Source organism: Triturus cristatus, chromosome 2_1 (assembly GCF_964204655.1).
Source record: "Triturus cristatus chromosome 2_1, aTriCri1.1, whole genome shotgun sequence".
Taxonomy (NCBI): Eukaryota; Metazoa; Chordata; class Amphibia; order Caudata; family Salamandridae; genus Triturus; species Triturus cristatus.
Genome location: NC_140581.1, coordinates 594,814,971 through 594,841,655, shown reverse-complemented (window position 1 = coordinate 594,841,655; position 26,685 = coordinate 594,814,971). Strand labels below are relative to the sequence as shown.

Sequence of the window (26,685 nt, the reverse complement as noted above, 5' to 3'; positions counted from 1 at the left end):
GACTTACCATACTCACTCAAAAAAATATTTATTCATTTGTTTTTTTTAAAAATAGTTTTTAAAATGGTTGTAGTTTTCAAAAATTTTCTATATCGATCTGAAAAAAAAGAAAAAAGTATTAATATTTTTATAACAATTTATAATACAGTACACATATTTACATTTTTTTCCAAAAATTATTTTTGCCTCTTTTAACAATTGGAAATCACTTTTACAGACTGACACATTATGAAACCACTATTTTTGATTTATTTAATTGCACGTGTCCAAGCTGTTTTTTTTTCAGACCACCACCATGTGCATTCTCTGTGACTGCCTACACTCCACCAAGGGCAACCAGCCTTAGTGATGCTGAATGTATTTGCATTACAGACTTAAACCTGAAAACCCCACTGGCTTGTAAATACTGTGCATGACTATACACGGCAAGGACATGGGTGTGTGCTAACCCTCTGCTTATTCCCCCAAAAATTCGCTCCCCCTTTCCATCTAATGCAACTGTGAAATCACCAGAGCAAGACGCAATAAATCTCTGCCTATAATTCTTCTATGCACACAGAGTCATATTTTCACATTAGTCCCAAAACGAAATTTCTTTGCCAATTTGAAAGCACACTTACTGCTCTTTTTTTTTTCAGGGGCAAGTGTAAATCACTTTTACACACTGACACATTATGAAACCACCATGTGTAACTACAACAAAAACAATTCCCATTTCTATTATTCATTTCTTAAGTTACCACATACATACCCTCTCAAACTGTAAACTCACCTTTAAAATTAGTTAGTTGTGAAAGAAATGTGACACTCAAGCAGCAGATTATCAGAGCCAGGATCTCTGTTGTGTTCACCTCTCTCCTCTCAGCAGAACCAGATAATGGCAAACTTTCCCTCTATTTTTCCACACATATACATGTAAGTTTCAAATCTCAGTGCTTCCCCCTTTTTTTCACATGTAATCACACATTGCTATTGGTTGAAAACGAACCCTTTTCCAAAAGTACCCTTCCCCCACCTTGACTTCTGCCTAGTACCCTTCCCCCAACTTGACTTCTGCCTGCTACCATAGCAACAGCTCATGGAACACTGCTGTGTGCAGTTAGGTCAGAAGTTCGACACACAATGTTTCAATTCCACAGAGCAAGAGTGCTTGACTTTTCAAACCTAACAGCAAATCCATAGTACTGTTCTTTGGTTACACATTTTTTTGTACTAATACAAAACATGCTTCTATTAATTTACACATACAGCCTAGTTTTTATTCTAGAATGGTATGAAACAGCCAATCTGTTCTTTTTGTTTTGAAAAAAATATGTATGCCTCCATTTCCAAACTGTCTTTCTTTTCATATTGCCATTCTACTGAAAGACACCTCCTGAGTGCATCCAGATCTCCTTTGAAGATGTTCACAGTGTGGATTGTAGGGCACAGCTATGTCTTCTGGAGTGAAAAGTTTGCAGAGAAAACAGATATGGTGAGAGACCTTGCTTTGCCAAATGTAGACATTAAATGGATTGGTCAGAGAGGGTTAAAGTGGCACCAATTGATGCCATTGGTGAAATCCTTCATGCAAATCCAACACCCTGACCTCATAATAGTGCACTGTGGTGGCAATGACCTAGGCACTTTGACTGGGGTAGGTCTGGAAATGCTTATGAAGGACACCTTTGCACAACTGTTTTCACTTTTCCCTAAAACTGCCTTTGTGTTTTCCAACATATGCCAAAGGCAAAAATGGAACTGGTCCAATCATTTCTGTCCACAGATTGACAAAGCAAGAAAGCACGTCAACAAATCTGTTTCTGCTTTCCTCCGTGACTATGGTATGGGTGCCATTTACCACAACAACTTGCGTTACGACATGCAAGACATTTATAGAGGAGATGGTGTGCACTTCAATGATGAAGGGAACAGAGTCTTCCTCTTGAACCTTAGACTCTGCATCGGTACTTACTTGTAGGTACCACTAAAAAAATGACTCCATAAACACAACAGCTCTTTTTAGAGCTCCCTAATTTCTAAACTCTTAAATCTGCTTTTCATTTATTTATTTTTATTTTTTTTACCGTACGCTTACCGTAAGCTTACCGTACGCGTACCCCGTGATTTTTTTTAAAATCAATAAATATTTTTTTTGTACTTTTCTGTCCATCTTTGACCCCTTACAATTGTTAGGGGGTCTGTAACTCTCCTCATTGCCCCCTTTCCTTGTTTTCACTCTTTTTTTTCAGAGTGAAATACACAAAATGGCGGCCGCCGCTTCCTGGTTTCGACCGATTCGAATGTTTACTAAGATCTAAGAGCCAATCAGAATCGCGCTCGCGCACGCCACCGTACGCTTACCGTAAGCGTACGGTAAGCGTACCGTAAGCTGGCTCAGATATATATATTGATTTAAAGGCTATTTTCTCAGAATCTACTGAACAGATTTACACCAAACCTACAAAAGGCACTTCCTTGACCTAGGGACTACCTCTCTGCCAAATTTTGAGTAATTCTGTTCAGCCGTTCGGGCTGTAGCTCGTTCTAAAGGTCCTATGGAAAAATGCATGGGAAAAACGCGTTTTGGGACCCCCCTTTTATCTCAGCCCCCGCTTGACGAATCCCCCCGAGACTTTCAGGGTAGGAGCGGAGCGTAGCGCCCCACCTATTTTGAGAAATTCGCGAGGATTCGTCGACCGGCGCCAAAGTTATTCAAAATAGAATGTTGAGGTTTTCCTATGGAAACGTGGTCCTAACTATAACTACCTACTGGCGACCGCCAGTAGGTAATATATATATATATATATATATATATATATATATATATATATATATATATATATATATATATATATATATATATATATATATATATATATATATATATATATATATTTTTTTTTTAATTTGATTGTGTATACTTGTGTAGATCTTTTTACTTGCACAATCTTAAGATGCATGTTCCATTGTCTTAGAATTTCTGCTGTTGCCTATCCAGTTTTTTCACAATCTACTGCACACTAGTGTATTTTGACACTCCCTATCTGTTAATAGAAGTGACGTTAAAATAAGATAGCATACTAAACTCGTGATCCGGTGAATATAGTGTTAATGTCTAATTACAAGACCCTGCAAATCTTAAGTTGTACACCACTTCATCTTTCCACAGATGTAAAGAAAATAGGTCATAGGACTTTGCTAATAGTGTAGCTGGGAGCAGTAGACTTTTGAATAAAGGATAAGGATGTGTTGTTGAATTTCTATTTTTTTTGGGTGCCACAATGTAAATATTTGCCATTGAATCACAGGCACTCTGATGTGAAGGCTAAAACGGTTTTAGGGTGGTGGTTCATTGTTTTTATCTGGAGTGCATGCCACCTTCATGTTTTCTTTTGGTTTTCGTAACATTGCATTGGTTAGCCATAAATCTATGCCTAAAGTATGATTTGTAGTTCAGCCTATTGTCTGTTGTAAGATGCCATCAGGATAAGAATCCCATTCGAGGTAGTAGCTAATAGGCTACTGTCTTTGGGGTGACTACACCCTTAGTGTGCTCACCCCATGTGGGGGGAGTGGGCACAATCCCTGGTCCCGATTGAAGGGAGCCTGACATCTGCAAGATGGCAGGCACTGAAGGGTGGGCTTCATCTCGCCTCCCCCACCTGAGGGGTGGGTTGCCAGAGGTGAGCATACCTTCTAGGCCGTTCTGATTTTTCCTGCCTGTCTTACCACTGAAAAGGGTGTGAGGCAGGAAGGGGGCTGCTCCTGATAGCAGGAGAGGCTGGAGATCGGGTTGCAATGACGGCAAGGTCTTTGAAGCTCCCCTGCCACAGATGGTTCTACCTGACTTGGTGAGGTGTGAACACCTCTGCCTACGAAAGGCTTTGTTTCTGGGTCCAGGGAGTGAAGGCTCCCACCCCAGGGGTCCAGAATTGTGTATTGTGGTGGCAGGCTGGTGTTCACCTGTAAGAAACCCATCAACAGTTGGTTTGGTTCAGGGGTCCCCTGAGTGCCTAGAATAATACATCTGACACTGGAATCCGAGCAGGTTTATTATTCTGAGATGTTTGATACCAAACATCCCATGATTCAATAAAGTCATTATGGAGCTAGGAAACTTGTAATGACCAGTTTCTAGAACATATATTCAGGATGGCTTTACTGGTCACTTATAATGCTATAGATATTATAGGGTCCTGTCTGCTCATGCAGATGGGTCCTCATATGAGGTATAGGGCACCCTGCCTTAAGGGTAACTTACCTAGGCCTCATGCAGTGATGGGCGGGCATGGCACACATCAATGTGTGTCGACTTCACTTTTAGCTGCACCACAACTAGCAGGCTACAATGGCAGTGATGCCTGCTTGTAGTGAGAGGTCTCTGAGGGTGGTATAATACATGCTGCAGTCCTCAGAGGCCTTTCCCTGGTACCATGCCCTTGGTACCATAGGTACTCCTTACAAGGGACTTGCAGGTAGGCCAGAGTTGTGCCAGTTTTGGAAACAATGGTTCAGGTTAGGGAAAGAACACAGGCCCTGGGAACCTGATTGTCAGGGACCCAGGGCACGCTCCGTCAAATTGCCTCAGGTAACTGGCAAAAAGTTAGGGGGGCACTTTCTTACATATGTTGATTCATTATCCAGGAACCGTGGTGTACCCGATGGTCATTACCTGCCATCAGTTCCCTTTTAACCATAAAAAATAACATTCTAAACATGCCTGATTTTGAAACTGTGCTTGTCCTTGGTACTCCAATTTGGTAGTGAGCCTGTCTCAAACTTCAAATCAAAAGATAAAGGAGTAAAGGCATTGGGATACCTAAGGGTCAGGTGTACTAATACATTGCATACAGTAGTCTCAAATTGCGACCAGTATTTTTTTTGATCTGCGTGGACCCTAACCATGTACAAATTTCAAATCTGAATGAGTCACATTAATATTCATACGGTAGGTCGCAAACAGCAACTCTATTTCATTGGACACAATCACAGGGATAATGATCTACAATGGTCAGCATACCACCATGTCTCTGATAGCTTTTCAAATGAAGATTAATATGTGTATTCTGTATATGTGTGTGTATGTATATATGTGTGTGGTGTGTGTGTGTGTGTGTGTGGTCCAAACCCATTTTAGAAGCCGTTAAAATATTACTGATTCTTAAAATGGGTTTAGTAAGTAGCATTAAACATTTCTGCTGGCGTACACAGCTAGTTGGACTGCTCGAGACCATAAAAACGTTTATACAACTTGCTTCATATCTGCACAAGATCACAGTTTGGTGAAGCTGAAGAACCAAAGTTACAGTTGTTACTTGTTCCCGGGATCTTGGCTTTCCTACTACATTTTGACGAGTGAACCAAAAGACTGGGTTCAGACATAATATCCAATGAGCATGTGTTGGGTTCCAATCCAGTTTTGTTATCACACACTTCTACAAACTCGAAGCCGAATTCTAAATTGGTCCAATCTTGTAACGATAACCAAAGACAGAAAATGAATGTCTAAGATTACACAACTTAGTCCCATCCGGAGACTAGAATTAGAAGCCATTCCCCCTGGTTCCACAGTTCCCAAAATCCCCATTAGATTACTGATGTGGAGATGGTTCTGTTAGCGAAATGCAAAGAAGGCTATCTGCAGGGGTAGGACACTCTTGGGCGCCAAGCCTAGATTTTAATGCAGCGTTTAATATCCGCATTTTTAAAGTGGTAAAGGTGTGATTGGACGTAAAAAAAAAAAAGAAAAACCCACTTTCTAGACCCTTTTTGTCTTCTATCCCTCCACTGTCCGTTTCAAGCCAAATAATAGACGAACATGTCCACTGCTCAAATTGATTTTTATATTTCCCCAGACTAATTCACCACTAATTCTTTTTTTAGTTCCCGAGTAGCGTGCTACCCCCCCTAAAAGTGCTTTGATGCCTCATCGGGGTAGTAAGAGCTATATAAATGAAATTACAATACAATTTCTGCTACAGAAGGTATTGATAGATGGCATTTCACTGCGCTTCTGCTTGAATGATGCCCAATAGAAGACTGTGCTTTCTCTATTTTATGAGTCAGAATGAAGACCGTTTAAAATAGAACGAGGTCTGTTTAAACTTGATTCGCAAAAATGCACGCCTACTTGCAGGCAAAATCACTGCCTTTAGTTGCTCTCCTTAGACTTAATGGCAGGGAGGACAAAGCAAATGTGGATTGTCCTTTAAACTTGTTGTGGGAATTCTTTTTGCAGCCAAGAAATGAATGATCTTACACTCTAGGTGTTTCTCTGACACAAGGTATTGTGAAGTTACACGCATGGTAAGGCGCTCGGACAAGACCTACAAAGAAAGACATTCACTGAAATGTATGCCTGCTTCCACTAGGAGTGCAGGGGCAACGTTTGCCTTGGTTACAGACGGCTAAACTTAATTTTGAGAGCAGAAAAAGCCAGATATGGCTGCTATGTGAGAAGCATTAACATGGAAAGTTGCGTGGTTTCAGTTGGACTGTTTTTTACATGAATGGCCCCTGTATCCATCTTTTGGTTATGGCATCCATGATTGCTTTTAAGTGTAATATTCGAGTGTTCTAGAGGTGTAAGTAATGTAGAAAGGTACTATTGAACTTTAACGCTAGTCGATTCAGCATGTGCAGTGGTGGGAAGCACTATATAAAATGCACATTACAAAGCCTCCTGGGTGTTCGATTACACGCCGCATGTGTGCATCCACCCTTTGTCTAATCGATCTATTATCTCCCAAAGCAAACCGCGGTCAGCAGAACCTCATTGTAGAAACTTAAGCCGTCCTCGGAAGCCATATGGCCTTTCATTAAAAGGGACTCCAAGACGTTTGTAGTTTAGAACTTAGTTTGGCCCTCAAGCTGTTGCCAAATGCCTTGACATGTCCTAAACCGCCTCAAAAGTGACCTGGTTATTTAAATCATTGCTTCTGCAGTAGCAGATAGCAGATAGCAGATTTCATTTAATTTTTAATTCGTTTTTATATGTTGATTCCTTACAAGAAAGCTTTATTTCAGCAAACGAAGCTTTGACAAAAGTTTTGTATGGTATCGACACAAACAAGTACATGTTCAGAACATTGCACGTGGGAACACTAAACCACTGACGCACTTAAATATTTAAGTCCACTTATTAATAGCGATCGAGCAGTTTGTACAAATGTCCTCAAAGAAAAAACCCTGCCAACAGCACAGTGCATCCTACATATCAGCATATCGTTTGTCTAAAGACTAGCGTTCTGAGAGAGCTATGCCTGTTGGCATAATTTCAGATTCCAATTTGTGCTGACCGAAGTAGAATTATAATGTGCACCCTTGCAGGACAGTATTTTTAGTAATATCTTGAGGCATTATTCTGTGGGCTTATCATTTTTCAACTTCCTTGATTTTAAAATAAAAGGATAGTTCTCTATTTTGATAGAAGGTACAGTGGCCTTCCGGTAGATGTAATTGGTTTAATGGAAAATATTTACCACGATTGTCCTGATCTGCACATGGATTGGGTGAAGTCAGCATATTTTTGTTTTACAAAGCTAAAGCAAGAAATTCTCTCCTCCAGATTGGTGCAGTTAAGCGCCAGGATGGTTTCTGGATAGGGGAACACTATACAAATTGCTATAACATTAAGCATCAGTCACTAGTCGGTGGTCATCATTTATACAACTGTGCTAGAAGTTACAAAAGTCACTTATGAAAATCATAACTTTTTTCTTTTCAGTGTAACATTCAGTGTTGGCTGATTCCAGCCTCCACAAACCTATTTAACACACTTTAATACACAAGCAAACGTGAGCGACTTGTGTCTGGCAAAAAAGGTGGGGCGGAGAGGGGGTCGGGGAGGTGGAGGCTGATGGAGACAAATAGAGGGGAAAAAAAGAATTTACCTGCCGCCCTCCAGCATCACGTCGCATTCCTTTGCTCCTCTCTGGTACAGGCAGGCACAGGCTTTCAGCCTGGCCTGCCGCCAATCCTGAAGCTGCTCTCATGAATGAGAGATGCTTCAGGATTGGCCTGAGCACTCATGATTTGTGCTCCAGGACAGACTGGGAGCCTGTGCCTGCTCTGTCCAATGCAGCTGGGGTTGCAGAGAGCTTCACTGCGCATGTGGGTTTCACCACCCTCACTCAGACAGCCGGCCAAACCCACATGCGCAGTGAAGGCACTGCCCACCACTCCCCAACCCCCTTCCTCCAGCCTGTCACCACCCTGGACCCACCCCCTAGACTCTGCACAAGAAAAATAAAATGATAAAACGGGTATTAAACCAGTTTTGTGTTTCATGTTTTTGAAAGTTTTGACCGGGGCGGCAGCTGGAAGAAAGTCTGATATGGTAACGCGCACACATGCAAGATGCAGTTAGGGCAATGTATAACCAAGCTTGAGTCAGTTTCTTTGCTTATGAACTTAAAACAGTCCTAAATTAGTGTTCATGTAGAAAACCCCTTTTCATAAGGATACTTATAACTGCTGATTCCGCACCCTTTGACTATACCCCAAGGCACCAGACTGGATCTGGAGAATTTTACATCTCTGAACAAACGAGACCACAGTCGTAAAATAGGTCCCGGTGGAAGGACTGCTCGTGATCTTATTAAAGAGGCCAGTCCCACAACTTCCGGTCCTGCTTGAAGTTAGTTTGAGGCATACCGCATGCACAAGAAAGCTTAGCAGGGCTCCGATCCGTTCTGCCACTCAAAATCGGGCAAGACGGTTCAATGGTCTCAGATGAAAGGTTATGCCACACAAGTGTCTTATGACTCTGATCCAGTCCTGCAACTGGTCCAGTGTGCCAAAAAATGAGCAGTAGTTGACCCCAGAGCACATGGCAGACTTCAAGGGGAGCAATGCTGCACGTCATTCTGATGCTTTTGGCTCCCTCTGATGTGCTTTCGGCCCCATGGAACCGCAAGGGGCTTCATTTGGATTTCTGCCAGTGCCCCCTCCTTTGGAACCTACTGATCCTGTTACTGGGTCCATGCCAGTGCCAGTTTGACCAATGCCAGGCCCAACTCAGATGTCTCTCAGACCATGAGCCATATTCAGCCTGCTCACGCATATGTTGTTACATGATTTACAAAAGTGCTATTAATTTATGCAATCTGACTCTAATCCTTTGCCTCAACAACACCCTACTCCCCCCTCTATACTAAAGACTTGCTGTACCCGGATATACAACAGGGTTCCCCCAAATCTGTCCTGGAGGACTGGATCCATGCCAGACTTTTAAGATAACTTCATTTATCCAAATGTGGATAGGCTAAAATTCTGATCCAACCCTCCAGGACCGGTTTTCGAGAACCTTGCTTTAGAAAATGTAAGTGGGCTATATGGGCTCCCAGAGACTGAGCTGGATTTGCTCCTCTGGGTTATCAACAGATGAGTGCCTCTCTTGCAGTAGTTGTCAGAAGGGCAGCAAAATGCTATATTTACAGTTGCCTACTATTCAAAACTAAGTAACATTTATTAACGGAAATCTTTCAACCATATCCTTCCTCCTGATCCTCTCACAACATAGTCATGGCTCCCTGGTCAAAACTGTCCTTGGGCCCCAGTCCATCGACCTTGTAATCAGGTGACCGATCATCTCTCCCAGTGATCTTTATTTTTCCAATAAATCATCCTGCTATTGAAAGCCTGATGGTGCAGACATCAGCAAGTAAATTTACCACTAATGCCTTTCCTACCAATCATCTGGATAGAGTGGAACCGCATTGATGACTTTGAAAAGAAAACATTCTCTTTGGCTGGTTTACCCTTAACATCTTTGAACACAGTGTGCCATCTTGGCAGCTAGACCCATGACTTGGGATCTGATCAGCAAGATCTTGCTGACTATTCTGGAAGATCTCGGAGCCTTGTTGGGTCTAATGATGTTTAATGGCCAGGACTTAGCAAAGTAGATCTTGTGAACTGCAGTGAACGCCACAGAATGTTTTAGCAGAGGTTTTGGCATCAGTGTTGTGCTTAACATGTTAGGATGAGATCTACCAGTGTTTCAGATCATGTTGAAGCATTCTTGATGGACATGCCGTTTGTCTCCTGAATGTTTGTAGAGATTGCTGATTTGGCATTCAGACGATATATGGGCAGTTGAACCTCGCCACAGTCCATCTTTGGGATGACCAGCAGTTCCACTAAGACTATAGGATTGTCGGGGGCTATTCAAGAGTCCTAGGTTAGACAGCACCAGCCCTCCCAACCTGTGCATCAACAGCAGACCTGGTTCTTTCAGGGCACAGGTCATGGCTTTGGCGGAGGCCAAGCGCACCAGCAAGGACACCTCTCAATCTCTTCCTCCCCTGCAGATGCAGCTGCCAGGCCACTTAAACTTGCCCTCACAGGAGGTGGGAATGCAACATTCCTGCCCTGGCTGAAGCTCCAGCAGGCAAGATGGCTTAACCAGTTCACCCTTCCACCTCTTCTCCCCATTGTGTGCAACACCATTCACTCCCCCCCCCCCCCCCCTTAAACTTGTTTTTTAAAACCATTTTATTGGGTTTTCCTCTTTGCAGAATCGATATACATTGTTGTTAATCAAGATTACATGCATATTTCTGAATAACATGTCATTAAGTTTGAGGCATAGTTACAGGCGAGCAAAAATATAAGCTGAAAGATGGAGTCTAAGAATGCTGCAGTTGGGCTTGCTTTTCCCCGGAGGGAGCGGTCTTCCCTATAGTGTCTAAATTGGGGAAAAGCAGGTACAGTTAACTGCTTACTAACTTGGAGTCAAGCTGGGGGGTAGGTGGTTGGGAGTGGGGGTGTAGGTGTGTGGGTAGGTGCTTGCTACTTGTGGCTATATTGTGGGGCTTACGGGCTCAGGCATGATGCAGGACAAATCGGTCCCTTTGGGGGCTGATGATGTGATGTCGGGACCTGTAAGGGTTGTGTACCCCAGGAGTGATTGGGCTTCCATAGTCTGTTGCCAGAAGCACTGAAGGAGTGTGGCCCAGTCTGTGGAGATGAGACGCCGGTACACTCCTCAACTCTTCGTAGCTGATGGCATCCTCTTCTGCTGTACCCCATGTGCTGACCGGTCCCATGCAGGCCGCCAACAGGGGCCCTGCTGGAGCTCGCCAGTGCATTATGATTCCTCTCTTCGCCAGTAGCAGGGCCAGTGACGCAAATCACATCTGGACTTTGCATTGTTTCCTTCTCTGAAACACTCCTAGCTCGCAGGCTTCCCATGTGGTAATGAACTGATTTCCAATAGGATTGCAAGGTGGGGCAATTCCAGAACATATGCTGGAATGGTGCTCTGGGGACCTGGCAACAAGGGCAGAGAAAGTGTACCTGGGTAGAAGCGCTAGAGACGTTCCAACGTTGGGTATGCACGGTTTAGAATGAAAATTGTATGGGTTTTTTAACTGGGCATTTTGGGATACTTTCTTTGGGTAATCTAAGGCGTTTTCCCACTCTGTCATGTAATGGTCGCTCAAATTCCTCTTCCCACTTGTTTCTTGATTGGGTAAGTGACGCGGCTGTGAGTTCTCCTATGGCCTTGTATAACCAGGTAATTCGTCCGGGGCTCATGTGTAATACTGTGTGAAGTACCGGACACATCGCAGGCTCCCCTTCGGATAGGTCCCAGAGTTGGCGACAGTCCGATTTGTCTGTGAAGGAGAAATTGTCCACATTGGAGACCACTTTCTTCCACTAATTGGTCAAATGAGAGAAGTTGACAGTCCACAAACAGGGACTCCATCTCGGAGTGAGTGGTCTGTCCAGGTCTGCATGACTTAGGCAGTGTAGTAACCTCTGCCCTGGGGTAGGCTGGACAATGGTGGCAGAGGGGGTGTACAGCGGAGTTCCTTGGGACAGGCAGTGAATCCATAGCATGCAGGTCCGAGCTACTACTACCTGAAGTGGGTGCGTCGAGACGGGTCGGGTGCTTGGCAGGAGTAGACTGTGAAGTGCCAGTATCGTCAGGGTCCCACTTCCGAGCTGGTCTTCCTTGGATAGCAACCCGCTATCCAGGGCGATAGACACTGGAGATGCGCCGCCAGAAAATATGCCTCGCAGGAGGGGGTCCCTAGTCCTCCTTGGTTAATCGGAAGTTGCATTTTTATCAGTAGATTTGTAAATGGTAGACGAGCTGGGGCACTAAAACCATCTTCAGTAGGGCTATTTTCTTGACGGGGGTGAACGGTAGGGTTTTCCGGAAACCCACCAGGGCCTGTATACTTACAAGTGCTTTGCGATGGTTGCCCTCAGAAAGTTCATTGGGGAGTTAGTCTAACTCCTAAGTAACGAGGGGCCTTTTCACTCCAGGTGAGCCTTGACGTCTGACATATATCTCTCGTGGGGGAAGGTCCGGGCTCGGGGGATAAATAGTGGGCTTCGCCCAGTGGACTCTTAAACCGTCTACAACCGCAAAGTCTGCGAGTGTTGGCACAGAGAGGTTCGAGGTTTGTCGTGATGTCCCGTACAAATAGCAACGGGTCATCTGCATACATGGACAACTGTGGATAGTGCCCGGTAATGGGATACCACAGTCCCTGCCCTCTTAGCAGAGGTGAACCGCCAGGGGTTCCATTGCTAAGGAAAAGAGTAGGGGAGAGCGGGCATCCCTGTTGTGTGCCACGCGCCACTTGGAAGGGGGCAGAGATATAGCAGCTGATGCATATTTGGAATGTGACCTTCGTATAAAGCAGCCTTGTGTGTGCCAAAAGTGTGGGACCTACTCCCATACGCTGAAGCACTGTAAAAAGGTATGGCCATGTCAGGGTATCGAAGGCTTTCTCCAAGTCCTGGAACTAGTCAAGCGGCGCAGGTATAGTGGCCCTGTACCTGATCCTGGATGTGGAACAGTTGACTGATATTTTGGAAGGTATGTCTGCCCTGAACAAACTCACACTGGTCTGGGTGTATCAATGCTGGGAGGACCTGGGCACATCGGTCTGCCAGGATCTTACCGAGAATCTTGCAGTCTGCCGAAAACAATGCAATTGGTCGATAAAAGGTCAGTAGTGTAGGTTCCTGATCTGGCCTTAAGAATGATACCAGAAGGGATTTACGCAGTGACCCCGGGAGTTCCCCACCCTTCAGTGCCCGCTTGAACAGCACTTAGCAGACCATCCCCCAATCTTGCTGCAAGAAGTCAACATTATGCTGGACAAGATTACCAGGTTTGGAGAGAAAAGAGGGGTGCTATTTGGACCATCTCCTTGTACTGAAGAAGAGTCATCCAACATATCCTGGACGTCTGACCACTAAAGGCCATTCAGAGGAAAGACTAATTCAAAATTATCAACCTGTCTCAGATTCTTTCTGCTTTGTACCCAGGAGACTGTATGATGTCCCTACACTTGCAGGATGTGTATTTTTATACACCCATCCTGCAGTCCCACAGGTGCTACCTGCAGTTGATGGTGGGGTTGGAACACTTCCAGGTTGCCTTTCACTCCTTTGGCCTCACCTCGGTGGTGGTGGTTGCTGTCCACCTTTGGAGATCAGGGGATGCATGTGTTCCTGTTCCTCCACATCTCGCGGCTCAAGGTGGACTCACCGCAGTCTAGCCACCTCTAAATGGGGTTTTCATTCAATGAACCGAAGTCCCACCTAGGCTCCAGGCAGAGCATTCCTTTCATGCCGGCTGTCCTGGACATGGACATTCGAGGACTTTTCACCCTCCGCTAGTCCCAAAACGTTCAGGATATGATCCTCATGTTTCAGGTTCAATCTTCAGTCTTGCTAATCGCAGATCTGAGGCTTCTTGGACTCCTAGCCTAGTTACTCCATCTCTACCTGAGTGCCGGCATATACAGGCACTGCATTTGAAACCTCAGTTGTTTGTTCTACATCAGGGCTACCTCTTGGACCTCATCCAGGACACAGCACATGGTCTTCTTGGTGGCAGACCAGCACTAACTTGACCTGGGGCTTTTCACTGTCCACCCTCCACCCAGGTTCCACGGATGTGACAGATGCGTCACTGCTTCATTTGAGGTGGGGGGTCACCTAGGGGTGCTAGATATCCGAGCCCTCTGGACTCCAAGAGCCAGCTCCCATCAGTTTATGAAACTTCAATGATCATCTGTCCCTGACAGGCTTCCTGCCGTCCAAGTGAAGGCTGATGCATGGAACATTGACGAGCCTGCCTGCCTGCCTGCTTAATGGTACTGCAAAAATCTGGGCAGAATGTAGTCCTGGAACAAATGCCAGTTGGCCATGCATCTTTGAAGGTGGCTGAACCTGCAGAACGTTTTTCTGGTTTCCAACCAGCTAGCAGGGTCTCTGAGTGCCAGCACAGACTAGCTTAGCAGAGGTTGGCCGTTGGATCAAGAGTGGCGAGGGACATGTTTGATCAGTAGGTGATGCTCTGGTTTCATCTGATTGCTACCTTCTGGAGCACACTGAGCCAAAACTACTGTACACTGGAGTTCCTGCTGTCATGAGACAGGTCTCCAGTTGCATTCCCACTTCTCCCTCTCCTGCCTCATATTGTAAGAAAAGTCAGGATAGCCTGGGCCCAAGTCAGCTTAAACACCCCAGATTGGGCCAGGAGAGTATGGTTCCCAAAGCTCATGAGCATTTGCCCTCCAATCTGACTACCATTTCAGGAGGACCTCTTTCTTAGTAACTTGTGAAGATCCTGCACTATAATCTCCATGTTTGGAGATTCAGCAGTGGCAGTTAAATGCATTCATTCTGCCAACCGCCAAAGAGCCTGACATACTTCAGAAAGTCCTCTTATGCTGGGCAATAGGAGAAATGTGCCTCCTGGTGGGAAACTTGTCATACCGACCCTGTGCAGGCAAAACTGCCAGATATCATATTGTTTGTTCTCTTTGCCCAGCAAGACCTTGAAGTGGGCTCAATTAAGGGTTCTCTTATTTCCCCCGAAGCTGTTCATCATCCTGAGTGGGACATGAGCTTATAGTTGACATTCCTTAGGTGCACACAGTTTCAGTTGATGCACAGCTGCTTGCTATGACTAGTGGCAATTAGCATCTTTTTCCTGATTACCATCGCTCTGTGTGCTGCATGAGTGAACTGCAGGCGCTCTTAGTGCGACCACCACCAACCAGCTTCTTCCCGAAAAAATTAGTGCCCCGACCAGCCTTCTTACCCAAATTTGTGACTTCTTTTCTTGTCAGCCAATCTGTACTCTGCCAATGTTTTCGCACTGTCTCACCCTTCTAATGAAGATGATGGGCTGTATCAACTGGACCCCAAAAAGGACATGTTGTTCACACTAAAGAAAATTGGGTTGCTGGTCAGGTCTTAGTTTAATATTCTGAAATAAAGAAAGGGAAGGCAGTGCAGGGGAAAAAAAACCTCTCAAGATGAATAGTCTTCACAAAAGTCTGGTATGAGTTGCCCAAGAAGCAACCTCCTGAAGGCCTGCGTGGACATTCAGTGCTGCTATGACTGCATTGGCAAGGGGGTGGAGGGAGAAAGGAATCTTTAGACACCTGCCAGTCTGCAACGCAGGCTTCTGGACACATTCACAAAACACTGTCTTGACTGTGTGGTCTGGTCTGAGGGCCATTTTGCCTGCTCAGTCCTGCAAGATTTTCTGGTCTTAATCCACCCCCTAAACCCTACTCCTTTGGAAGATAGTAAAGTTATCTATCGGGAAGGTTAAGAGTCTGGTATGCAGTATTCATCAAAATAACAACTTACTTGGCTCCAGTATCTGGTGGATACTGTATCTAATTGCAGATTCCTCATTGCCCTCTTACCTCCTTGTTCTCTGGAGTGGACTTGGAAGGAAAAAGATTGTGATTTCCTTGCACAGGGGTGGTCCTTATATGCAGCTCTTCTCAGTCCCTTCCACTGTGGTACAGAGACACATGATGCTACCTATTGGCATGTGGGAGTGTTGCTCTAAAATTCTTCAGATGCAGTCTGCTGACTGGGAATATTTAAAGGGTGAGGAATCCGCTGTTAGAGGATCCATCTGAAGGAGCATAAACAAAGGTAAGTAACTTATTCTTCTTTAACTAGATTCCTTCTGCATGTTAAATGTATGCCCTTGGAGTAACATGAGTCGTTGAGCACAAAACTTGTCCCCGACTATAAGGCGAATACTGTACTCCCCAGAATCTTTTACAAGGGTTGCTTTTGAAGCATAGGTGATCAAAGTTATAAGATTCTGAAAAGCAGTTATGAATAAATGTAGTGGTGTGTTCCGTTGGTGAGGTACTGTAAATTTGATATGAAGAATTGATGTTCCTTGAAAAGTTGTGAATCCGACTTGGACCACCCTTTCTAGATTGACTCGGACTATGATCCACTAAAGGTTTTGTATCCTTAGACCAGAAATGTTCTCAAAGCTGCTGTTCAGGAAATGAAACCTGTGCCATATTTCACTCCAGTGTGCAGCACTTTTTTTTGTTTTGTTTTAACTGAGGTGGCAGAGTAGGTGAAACATTATGGATTGGGATGTGGCACGAGCTATAGCCAGTGGCTGGGAATAATTCAATCATTTCATCCATCACCTTTATTGTTTTATGTTCGGCCTTCGTGTGACTGGTATACCCAAATGTGGATCTGGGCTCATTGTGCCAGTAAAACAGTCAAACCGATCCTGGTTTGCTTGTGTTCCAGATCAGGGAGGGCCTGGCAGTTAGAGCTGGACTACGCCCATAAAGAGCAGGGTCTAGCATGATTTGCATATGGCTGTGCCAAACATAGGTGGCAGGGTGGGCGACAATTGTGATGCAGCCTGAGGTATTGCCAGTGGCTACGATTAATTCAAGCAGTCCATCTATCACCTTGTTTTTTGTGTTAAGAAAAGGAAGCATGTGCCATATTTCTGTCTGGTAAAGCACTTTTGAGGGAAGGATTGAATATTTTTTTTGTATTGAGTCATGAAGGAGGCTCCATCCAGCCAGAGGTTGTATTTGGTCTATACAAGACCTTTCCTTGTCTCTCGTGTGCTCCAGCCTTTGCCTCCTATGTGCAATGGCAACTAACCATACATACTTTGGAAAGTGCTAACCACATCAAACTACTTCTTAACTCAAAATCTTTGCATAATGTACTCGCACCAGTTCATCTACCTAATTTCTTAGTTTTTTGGTAGAAACTTCTCTAACAATAGTAGAAACAAGTTCCTAGCAATCCACTTTGGCTGAAGGATCTTGTTGCAGTAAGAGAACTTCACTTCTCTTAGCACAGACTTCCATTTCTTCCAGACTTGGTATCCTAAAAGCGTGCATGTTCACAAAGCTTGTCCTTCCTCTTAAGTGTATACAAGTTTATCTGGTTCTAACTTGGTTGTGAGGTCCACCACATGTGGCTAGATGCTAGTGATCATAAAGTTTGAGCCCACACTGAGAGCCTTTGTTCAAAGTGTGCTTCAGCAGCATAGTGGTCTTCCTGCTGCAAAGCTTAACGAATTTATTTGAACACCCACTCAAGAGCAAAAGGTGTTTGCAGTGGCTGAGCATGAACACAATGTTTGTACGGCAAACCTTAAAATCTTAATGTATGCCAATAAATGCCTCCTTCACCCAGTCCCTCCAGGTTTCCCGGAACGTGGTTATGCAATTTTATTTTTAAGTCCAGAAAGCAAGTTGGTCACCTCAAGCATTCGATGGGATGTTAGAGAATTCCCATATTTATTGGGGCCTTTCATTTCTCAGGAGTCGGTTATAGACTAGAATCCCAACTACAAAGGGTACGCTCAGTCTTTAGCACGTTCTTACTTACCAGTTCACTCTTTGGTCCATGATCGAGATTTTTTTTACTGTTTTTTTTTTTTTTTTTTTACTCGAGCGTGATGATGTAATCCACATTATTGAGCTATGTACGTCCCACGTATTCAGGAGACTTGATTCAAGCAGAAGATTTGCTTACAGTAACAATAAAACTGGACGTGTGCCTAAGCGGCATACACTGCAGCAGTAGCGCTTCTCACCAGAGTCAAGCCTCTAGCATGTGCGCGGTAGGCCCACACTGCCGACCTCCTGAGGGGCGCTGGATCTCTAAGTAGTAGTGTACCTGTGAGTTAGGGTCCAAAGAAAAGTATTTAAATACTTTTTTCCGCAAGGAATTGGTTACCTCACCTTGGTCAAACTCCTCCCAAATTTACAGTACATACAAAATTAGAGGACGAGTGGGGGCAGTTGAGACACACTATATTTGTTTTCACCCAGGGAGCTCTCTACCAAGGCCAACTCTGCATAGCACGGTAATTTAGAAGCTGATTGGCCACTATATCGAGCTGATATGTCCTGTACCTTTCAAACTGTATGTTGGTTTGCGTAAGATTTTCACGCAGACTGCTATTGCTGGAGTGGCCTATATATGTCCTGACCTTTCACTGCAGCCGCATGCATTAGTGTTGTTGATGCGATCATCTAGATGTCCAGGATCTGCACAGGCCTCTTAATGAGGCGATGTCGCGTGGCAGGTAACCCGTAGAGAAGGAGCATGTTAAGTCGTTTCTCCTTTGCACATATAGCTGAGACCTGTCTAGTATATCACGCAAAAGACGCATCTTACTGTAGCTGCTAAATAAAATGAAGAGTGTATCCATAGCAGAGGCTGCAAATGAATTCTTACAATTCCTAACGGAGTAACCAGGTTTGTAATTCACAATGGATGGCATTAAAAAAAAGCTGTCCGAGCATGGCGCGTGAACAATTGCAACTTCTCCTTCCCCCGCACGTTTTCTGTTAAGCAGAGCCTTGCATGTTTGTACCCACGATGCCATCCCATTTGAATCCTGACCGCCTCGGCGGCACCATGCAAATGACCTGAGGTTTTTTAATATATCTTATTTTCTTGCGGGCTGCCTGCCTCTGCTATTACGTGCCTTATCTTGAATGAAGATTGCTGCCCTTGCCAGCGCCCATGATAATACGAGGGCTGCTGTTCTTTGATGTCTTGTATTGTTAAGCACAGACCCTATATTTATGTGAAGTTGTTCCCTTTAGTTACGATTTCATATTGAAGGTGCACCACAAAATTGCCAGTTTCTCCTTTCCCAGAAATGTCAGTTCGAGTGCAAAGTCTGGTATCCTATTTTAAATGTGAGCATCAAATACAACTCCTTTTCTCCACAGGAGTTAGAGAGTCCTGCACAGCTTCTTCAGATCCTTCTTCAACAACTGAGCTGCCAGATTATTTGACGTAAGTATTTAAAAAAGAATCCTCTCAAATGCAATTTGCTCTTTGGATTAGAACCAATTAAAGTACGTGAGTATATGCTTAAACAACCAGCACCATATAGCATTGTTTTTAAACCATGTGAAAGGCAGAGGTCTGTGTGGGCTGCCTGCCTTTTTTCATGACACACACACTATGCAACTAAAGAATGGAGTTCATCGGTGTATTTTACTTGTGTTGGTTGGCGAGTATCACTGGTCGGTAACTGTCCTTTGTGGTGTGGTGTGGGGTGGGGAGAAGGATGCCCTTTCCTACCACTTCTTCCAATAAAGGCAGACCTTAAAATATCAGCCCATGTCGGTTTCCATGCATTCCGAAGTCTCGGTTCGTTGTCCTTATTAACTGTGTCCTTAAGGCTGCTGTTTTGTTTGAGATTTATTGTACTTGAACAGCAACATTCATGTGAGACGCCTGATATTTCTTGTGATCAAAACTCGAATGTCCATACGTGCACCCTTTCTTTCATAACGGCAAGGATGGTTTAGTTGCTAGCTGCACAAGCAGGGATAGAAGGTTGTCATTTGGATTTCATTCACTGATATCATACCTTCTCCAACATCGAGGTAGCAGTTTATATGCCAACTTCTCTTAAAGGGAGCAGCTACTTGTGTTTCTTGGACGCTCAGGAGAAATCTAGTTTGTATGATTTAGAGGATGCGTCATATAGGATCACCACAGAGGAAGGCATTTGAAAAGTACTCCTTTATTCTTTGAACAACCTCTCCCCACAGCCCCCTACCCAGCTGCGTTATTATATTAAGATTGTTTAAAAACGTGAGCAGCATGTTAGAATCCGACATCTAAATGCATATAAGATGATAAAATAAGGTTTTGCAATATTTATCAAGTATTGTCTTTAACAGTAAATTGTAAATGTATACCCGATTGGTCATATCGAGGATCATCTACAATAGTTTACTATAATAGTTGACAAGAAAATAATTTAGTGATTTATGAAAATATAAAAAAAAAAACATAAGTAGGTTAATTCAGAATTTACAATTCGTGATAAATGCAGAACATGGGTGATACAACGAAACGAGCAAAAAGAAAGGATTATGTTCTGTATGAAAATAGGCGTACACATCGTTTTAATGGCTAGACAAATGGAAATATAGAAATTGAAATAGAAAGATTAAGCATGCTAATATTGAAAGTTAAATATTAAAAGTAATTTAAGCTCTTATGGGAGTTTAAAGAACTCCTTTTGAGATGTAGAAAGAACGGGCATGCTTAGTTTACAAAAAAACGAACTGGTGGATGCTAACATTTGATTTGTAGGTTTTCTATGTGCTAGGAGCATCACTATTTTATTTCAAGCTGTAATGCATGTAAGTTTCTTGATAGATCTTATGTTTCTATCCCCAATGGACCCGCACTTTAGTGTTTACATTTTATGTCTGCTCCTCAGTGCAGCACCTCTTCATTTAGGAAGTTTCTACATCCAAAGGAAGGCAGCCCCCTAAGCTGTGTTAATTCATACTGCTAGGTTATGTCTCTGGTGCCCTGGTTTCTTTTTCTGTGACATTTAGTTTTTTCCTCAATGACTATAAATTTTCACCACAGCGGAAAAGCTTTTGCATTTCTTTATATCTTTTTTCCTCTGTGAGGAACCCCTCTATATCCTGTAAAAACAGGAGTTTAGATCATGACAACTTCCACTAGGCAAAGACCAAAAAGGTGGCTCGTTGCATAAAGTTGCTCTTTGCCAGCTTCACCTGTGTTAGATATCTTTGTTTCCGCACACTTTACGCACTAACTGTTAGGGGCAGCACTGTACAAAGGCAATGGATACAGCTTGCTGCTGCATCCTCTGATCACTATGTACATTATGCAACATTTTGAGCAATCATATGGGATCATTTTATATCCTATTACATGGTGTGCCAGAACTTTGAAGTTCGCAGTACGGGGCTCTCGGATTGCCTAGTGGATTTCGGATCATCCACCTCTCTAAAGGGAATGCTGCAGGTACAAATTGTTTGCGGAAAGAGAATCTACATTGCAGACTTGGACGTGCACAGAAAACAGTGGAGAACCACTTATCCTTTCCACTCTATTCCACAACTGCAGGGAATTAGTGATTTTCTTCATCAATTCTTGCAGACCGTTCTAATGTCAAAACACTGCCATCTGGCACTTCCTTCATAACAATAATACAGTATTTTACAAACCACTCTAAGCATAAGTATGCCATGAAATATACTGTGTTCTGGCTTACCTAGGCTTCAGGATGGCTTCATGTCTGTCGGTGTCTATAAGATGTCCAGGAATCCTAACTCCACTTACTACCCATAGAAATGTGGTGGAGACAATTGCATTGGCAGACTTCTCGCACATATTACGCATGTTTCTAAGTCTATTTTTAGTTTGCTTGATAAAATGACCCGATTGGTGCGGACCAAAATTTACACATGTTTTTCTAGATTTTGAATTAGCCCATCCACCGACTGTTACTTTGCCTCGTGCCCCAAGTGTAGATTCATTTAGCATACAGTTTTGATTTTTGTGGCATTCAACTCAAGTCTTATGCAGCTGGAGTCTGTGTCCCTGCTGCTGAGATCTGTAGCTAGTCGGATTGTCACTGCCTTCCATTCTGATTCTTGTAGGTACCACTTGGTTTTCACTCGGCCAGTCATATGCTTCTGTATGTTAAAATAAGTATTACTAATTCTTACGCTTATTTACAGTCCTATGAAACTGTAACAATGCAAGTACTTAATTATTATATAGTTTTTTTCTTGCATTTGTGCTATTTAGAGAGGCACCTGCTTTAGTTGGCTACTTCGCTTCAATATGAAATTCCTTGTGTCGCTCAAGATGACATTTGTGTTTGTGTTTTTTTGTCTCGCATTGATCAGTGAAGTTGCTGCTTTTGTTGCACACGATGACCCATTAAATGCAACTCTGAATTTAAGGAAGTGGAAAAATGCAGCTAAAGAATTGATGACAAACCAAATGAGAAAAAAGTAATACAATAAAATGAAAGGTGGCAGGGCCGAGTTTGTGCCGAGTTGCTACAAAGAGACACAGTTCAAAGTTCCAAGATTGCTCGAAGGATAAATAGAAAACGGCCACCCAACGTTTCAAGTTTGGAGACAATTTCCCCAAATATTAATGCAAACAGTCTTATCCTGAGCAAACGTCCAATTCAAGATTAATTCCACCAATTCTTTGTTGTAGAGACTTTTTCACTTTATTTCCAATGATGGACTGCAAGATCAGCAATAGTACAGCCAGTCTGAACCACAGTTGTAGCCAACACGTGTTTCGTCTTGTGGATAATATCCCACCAACTTCACCAGGGTTACAAAATGACATAGTACACCTATAACTATCTTACTTTTCTCTCCTCATTATAGTTGGTATTGTGTGATTTAATCAAAATAAATTGAGAGGAAGTGCAAAAGAAAAACCGTGATTTATAAATAGTATGCACAATCTGATTCCCTTGTGCAATTGAAGGAGTCAAAGAATTAGGCAAATGTATGGAAAGGGTCTAAGGCAAATTCAGAGTATATCCCTTATACACCTTGTGAATAATGTGCCAGAATACAAAATAGCAAAAGGGTTGAATAAGTGATGAGTAGTATAACTGGGAACTACACAAATTATTCAATTTGCCACTGATCATGTCAAAACACCAAAATACAATTGACTAATCTTTGTCTCCTTCAATTGCACAAGGATAATCTCATTGTACATACTGTTTATAAATCATGGTTTTTCTTTTGCACTTCCTCTCACTTAATTTTGATTAAATCACACCATGCTAACCACCATAAGGGGAGGAAACTAAGATAGTTATAGGCCGATGAGGGGAGGAAACTAAGATAGTTATAGGCGGTTTGTCATTTTGTAGCCCTGATGAAGCCGGTGGGATATTATCCACAAGACTAAACACGTTGGCTACAACTGTGGTTCACACTGGCTGTACTATTACTGACCTTGCAGTCCAACATTGGAAATAAAGTGATGATGTCTCTACAACAAAGAATTGGTGAAATTATTCTTGAATTTGACGTTTGCGCAAGATAAGACTTTGTTTACAAATGAGAATAAAGCAGAATAAAACCAAAGAAGATTAAGGAAATCAGTGATCCTGTTATCAAAGTAATTGTTTAAATTGTTAAGACATCTGTAGCAGCATTGGTACAAATCAGTGTTTCCTACTGTGCGACAGTGCAGGCTAATTTCTTAATATACTAATTCCAGAGATGGTAGTTAAGAGTGAAGCGTTTTCTGCCCACACATATTTGCATACTTTCCACATGCCTGTCCCACAGTCCATTTTTAGCCTATGCTAAAGAGCAGACATTCATAGAGAACGATGTTAGTAAACATTAATGGTTGGCAACATTAAGGCTCTCTCCTGACCAACCCAGCCCTAAGAACTCGCACTATACAGTCAGACTGAGAGAATTGTTGTTCTCCTGCAGAAATTATTCTGAACCGGGGTCCTGGGCATATTTTGAGACGTCCTGATCTTTCCAGTTCCTTTAGATATATTATATCTTGGAATGACATTGTAGAAAATGCTTTTCACCATTTCATAGCTATGCTGCAAAATGCAATCTGTGTTCCGCATAGCTGCAACCCAGTTACGTATAGTAAAGCATATTTTCTGTCTGCAAAGTTTGTTGGTTATCTCTTCAATGTTAAATGCTCATTTTGAGCACTAGATGTATGGCTTGTAGTTCTAGTTGGAAGCAATATATTTAAAAACCCCAATTTTATTTGAGCTGTTTCAAAACCGTACAAATTGATGCTAAAGGAGATGTTTGAGGATACGTAATCCTTTTCTTGCAGAAAATACACCTCTATTTTATCCTCTGAACAACGCCAAACATACAAGGACGACTTCAATTCTGAGTATGATGAATATCGAAGCTTGCATGCCCGGGTGGAGAATGTCACTAGGAGATTTATGAAACTTGATTCTCAGCGGAAGCGCCTCTCTCCTGGAACGAAAGAATATAAAGTAAGCAGCGTATTTTAACATCTTTTATTTCTTCCTGCTAGCACAAATTTCAATTGCATTTTTGTATACTAATTTGCCAAAGTAGATTTCTAGTTTCTTAGCTATCACGGTTTCATTCTTCCCCTCCCTTGCAGTAATTGTGGCTGCAGTGTCAGGCTGTTTAAGAAATTGTATTATTTGTCTTTCCTCCTTAGGAGGACTAAGTACGAGGGTCCTGCCTTTAGTGTTTGCTTTTGTTACAACGTCTTATGATTGGTTCATACAGAGCACTGCAAAAATGCTCTTCCCAAACTGAAATTATCGCGGTCGTATCCTCGGTCTGTTACTCCATTATGTTGTCATAAGGACTCCTAAAAGGTCAATCCAGGAGAAAAGGCTCGATGCCCGTGGTGCTTTACTTTCACAGGCTTGCGATGGACTGCAGCTAGCAGTTGTAAACCTGGGCATCCGCAGAAATGTTTTAAGGGTGACATAATAAAAAAATAAGTCAAGATTGTGCTGCCAGTATTTTACCGGCAGCGCTATCTTTAAATTTTGTTCAAGGGCAAGTGAATAATCCTGGATCCCCATGCAGACACCCATGGTTGTAAATTCTCCCAACTCAATGATACTGCATGTATTTGAATTCTATTGGGGGTGGTTCATACATTGTCTTCTCCCTATAATATACGGACGCAGTTAACTGGTTTATGAAGGAAGCACTGTATGTAAAGCAAAGCTTTGAACCTAACTCATGAGAAGTATGCAAATACGATTCAAATTGATTCATGAATCCTAGTGGAATTTGATAGCAGTATATGGAACCCGTTGTATGGGACTTAAGTAGATTCAGTGGGAGTCATCTTCCAGGTCTAGGATGATGCCGTATATTTCTTTTGCAGACTTTTCGGAATAGTTGCATATTCTGGGAGCGCAGCCAGAAAATGGCTGATTTAAACTTTGTTGTTTTTAAAGGCTAAGACTTCAAGTAGAAGATAGCCTGTACTCTAAAATTGATGAGCGGCATGCAGAGTTTTCTTGCCAGGTAGTGTAATTGATCAAAGTGGATATCTTTATGAACTAGGCAAGCAAGTTTCAACATGGATCTCCCTTCAAGATTTAGCCAGCTTAAGGAAGCCATTAGAGGTTGTGCGGTTAGCTGCTGAGACTCACTGCAGTGTGTAAGGAGGCTGTTAGACGAACTAGATATTTCTGGAATACCAGCATGGATAGCACCCCCCGTAGTCCAATTTAGAGAGGACCATCACATGGATTTCTCAGGTAGGATGATTGCGTGGGAAGTTAGCATTTTTGGCTATTTAATTGATGTGTTTGTGGAAATTAAGCATGCTGTCTAAAGTAAAACGCAAGGATTTAACATCCATGTGAATGTAGCAACGTACTCCTATATTATATTGATTGACTTCAGTCATTGTTGTACTAATGTATAGCCTGAGGTGAGAATTCTGGTTTTTGGGGGTTAAGGTGGTGTATTGTCATCCAGGATTCAATTTCAAGGTTGATGCAAGTCTGGATACGTTGATTGGAGAAGACTATTTCAAGAATAACTAAATGCCATCCAAATATTTGCATGTTGGTGATGGGCTATGCCATAGTCCTTAATGAGATCTCCCAGTGGTTTACGGTACACATTAAATAAATACGAGATCTAGAACTGATCCTTGTGTGACCCCTTTATTTATGGCAACTGGGTGCTACAGTATATGGTCCTCAATCACTTGTGAATGCTTCTTAGGGTAAGATTTGAACAAATGAAAAGCGATCTCCCTGAAGCCTATGCGTTCTTTTAATGCATGAATGAGAATTTCAGGGTTGCACTATTAAAGGCTGGATGGATGCATGAATGGACTGCTGGATGGATGGATGGATGGATGGCAGGCTGGGTGGACGGAAGGACGGACGGCACGGCAGGCAGGCAGGGTGGAAGGATGGACGGGTGGACGGATGGACGGGTGGACGGATAAATGGCAGTGGGTAGCTATGTGGCAATGGAGGAGTGGCTGGCTGGATGGATGGGAGGCTGGCTGGATGGATGGGAGGCTGGCTGGATGGATGGGAGGCTGGCTGGCTGGATGGATGGATGGGAGGCTGGCTGGATGGATGGATGGATGGATGGGAGGCTGGCTGGCTGGCTGGCTGGCTGGCTGGCTGGCTGGCTGGCTGGATGGATGGATGGATGGATGGATGGATGGATGGATGGATGGGAGGCTGGCTGGGAGGCTGGCTGGGAGGCTGGCTGGGAGGCTGGCTGGGAGGCTGGGAGGCTGGCTGGCTGGCTGGATGGATGGATGGATGGATGGATGGATGGATGGATGGATGGATGGATGGATGGATGGATGGATGGATGGATGGATGGATGGGAGGCTGGCTGGCTGGATGGGAGGCTGGCTGGCTGGATGGGAGGCTGGCTGGCTGGATGGGAGGCTGGCTGGATGGATGGATGGATGGATGGATGGATGGATGGATGGATGGATGGATGGATGGATGGATGGATGGATGGATGGGAGGCTGGGAGGCTGGGAGGCTGGGAGGCTGGGAGGCTGGGAGGCTGGGAGGCTGGGAGGCTGGCTGGATGGATGGATGGATGGATG

The 26,685-nt window shown here is 43.5% G+C and overlaps 1 protein-coding gene across 2 annotated transcripts in view; it reads left to right on the top strand.

Annotated features, from left to right (window-relative positions):
• Positions 1-26,685, top strand: part of ELL2 (elongation factor for RNA polymerase II 2) — a 269,731-nt gene that overhangs the window by 211,363 nt on the left and 31,683 nt on the right. For both annotated transcript variants that reach the window (XM_085632502.1, XM_085632503.1), the window contains 2 exons: positions 19,011-19,077; positions 23,923-24,094. In XM_085632502.1, coding sequence (XP_085488628.1) covers positions 19,011-19,077; positions 23,923-24,094 — 239 coding nt within the window. The remainder of the gene's footprint in view (positions 1-19,010; positions 19,078-23,922; positions 24,095-26,685) is intronic.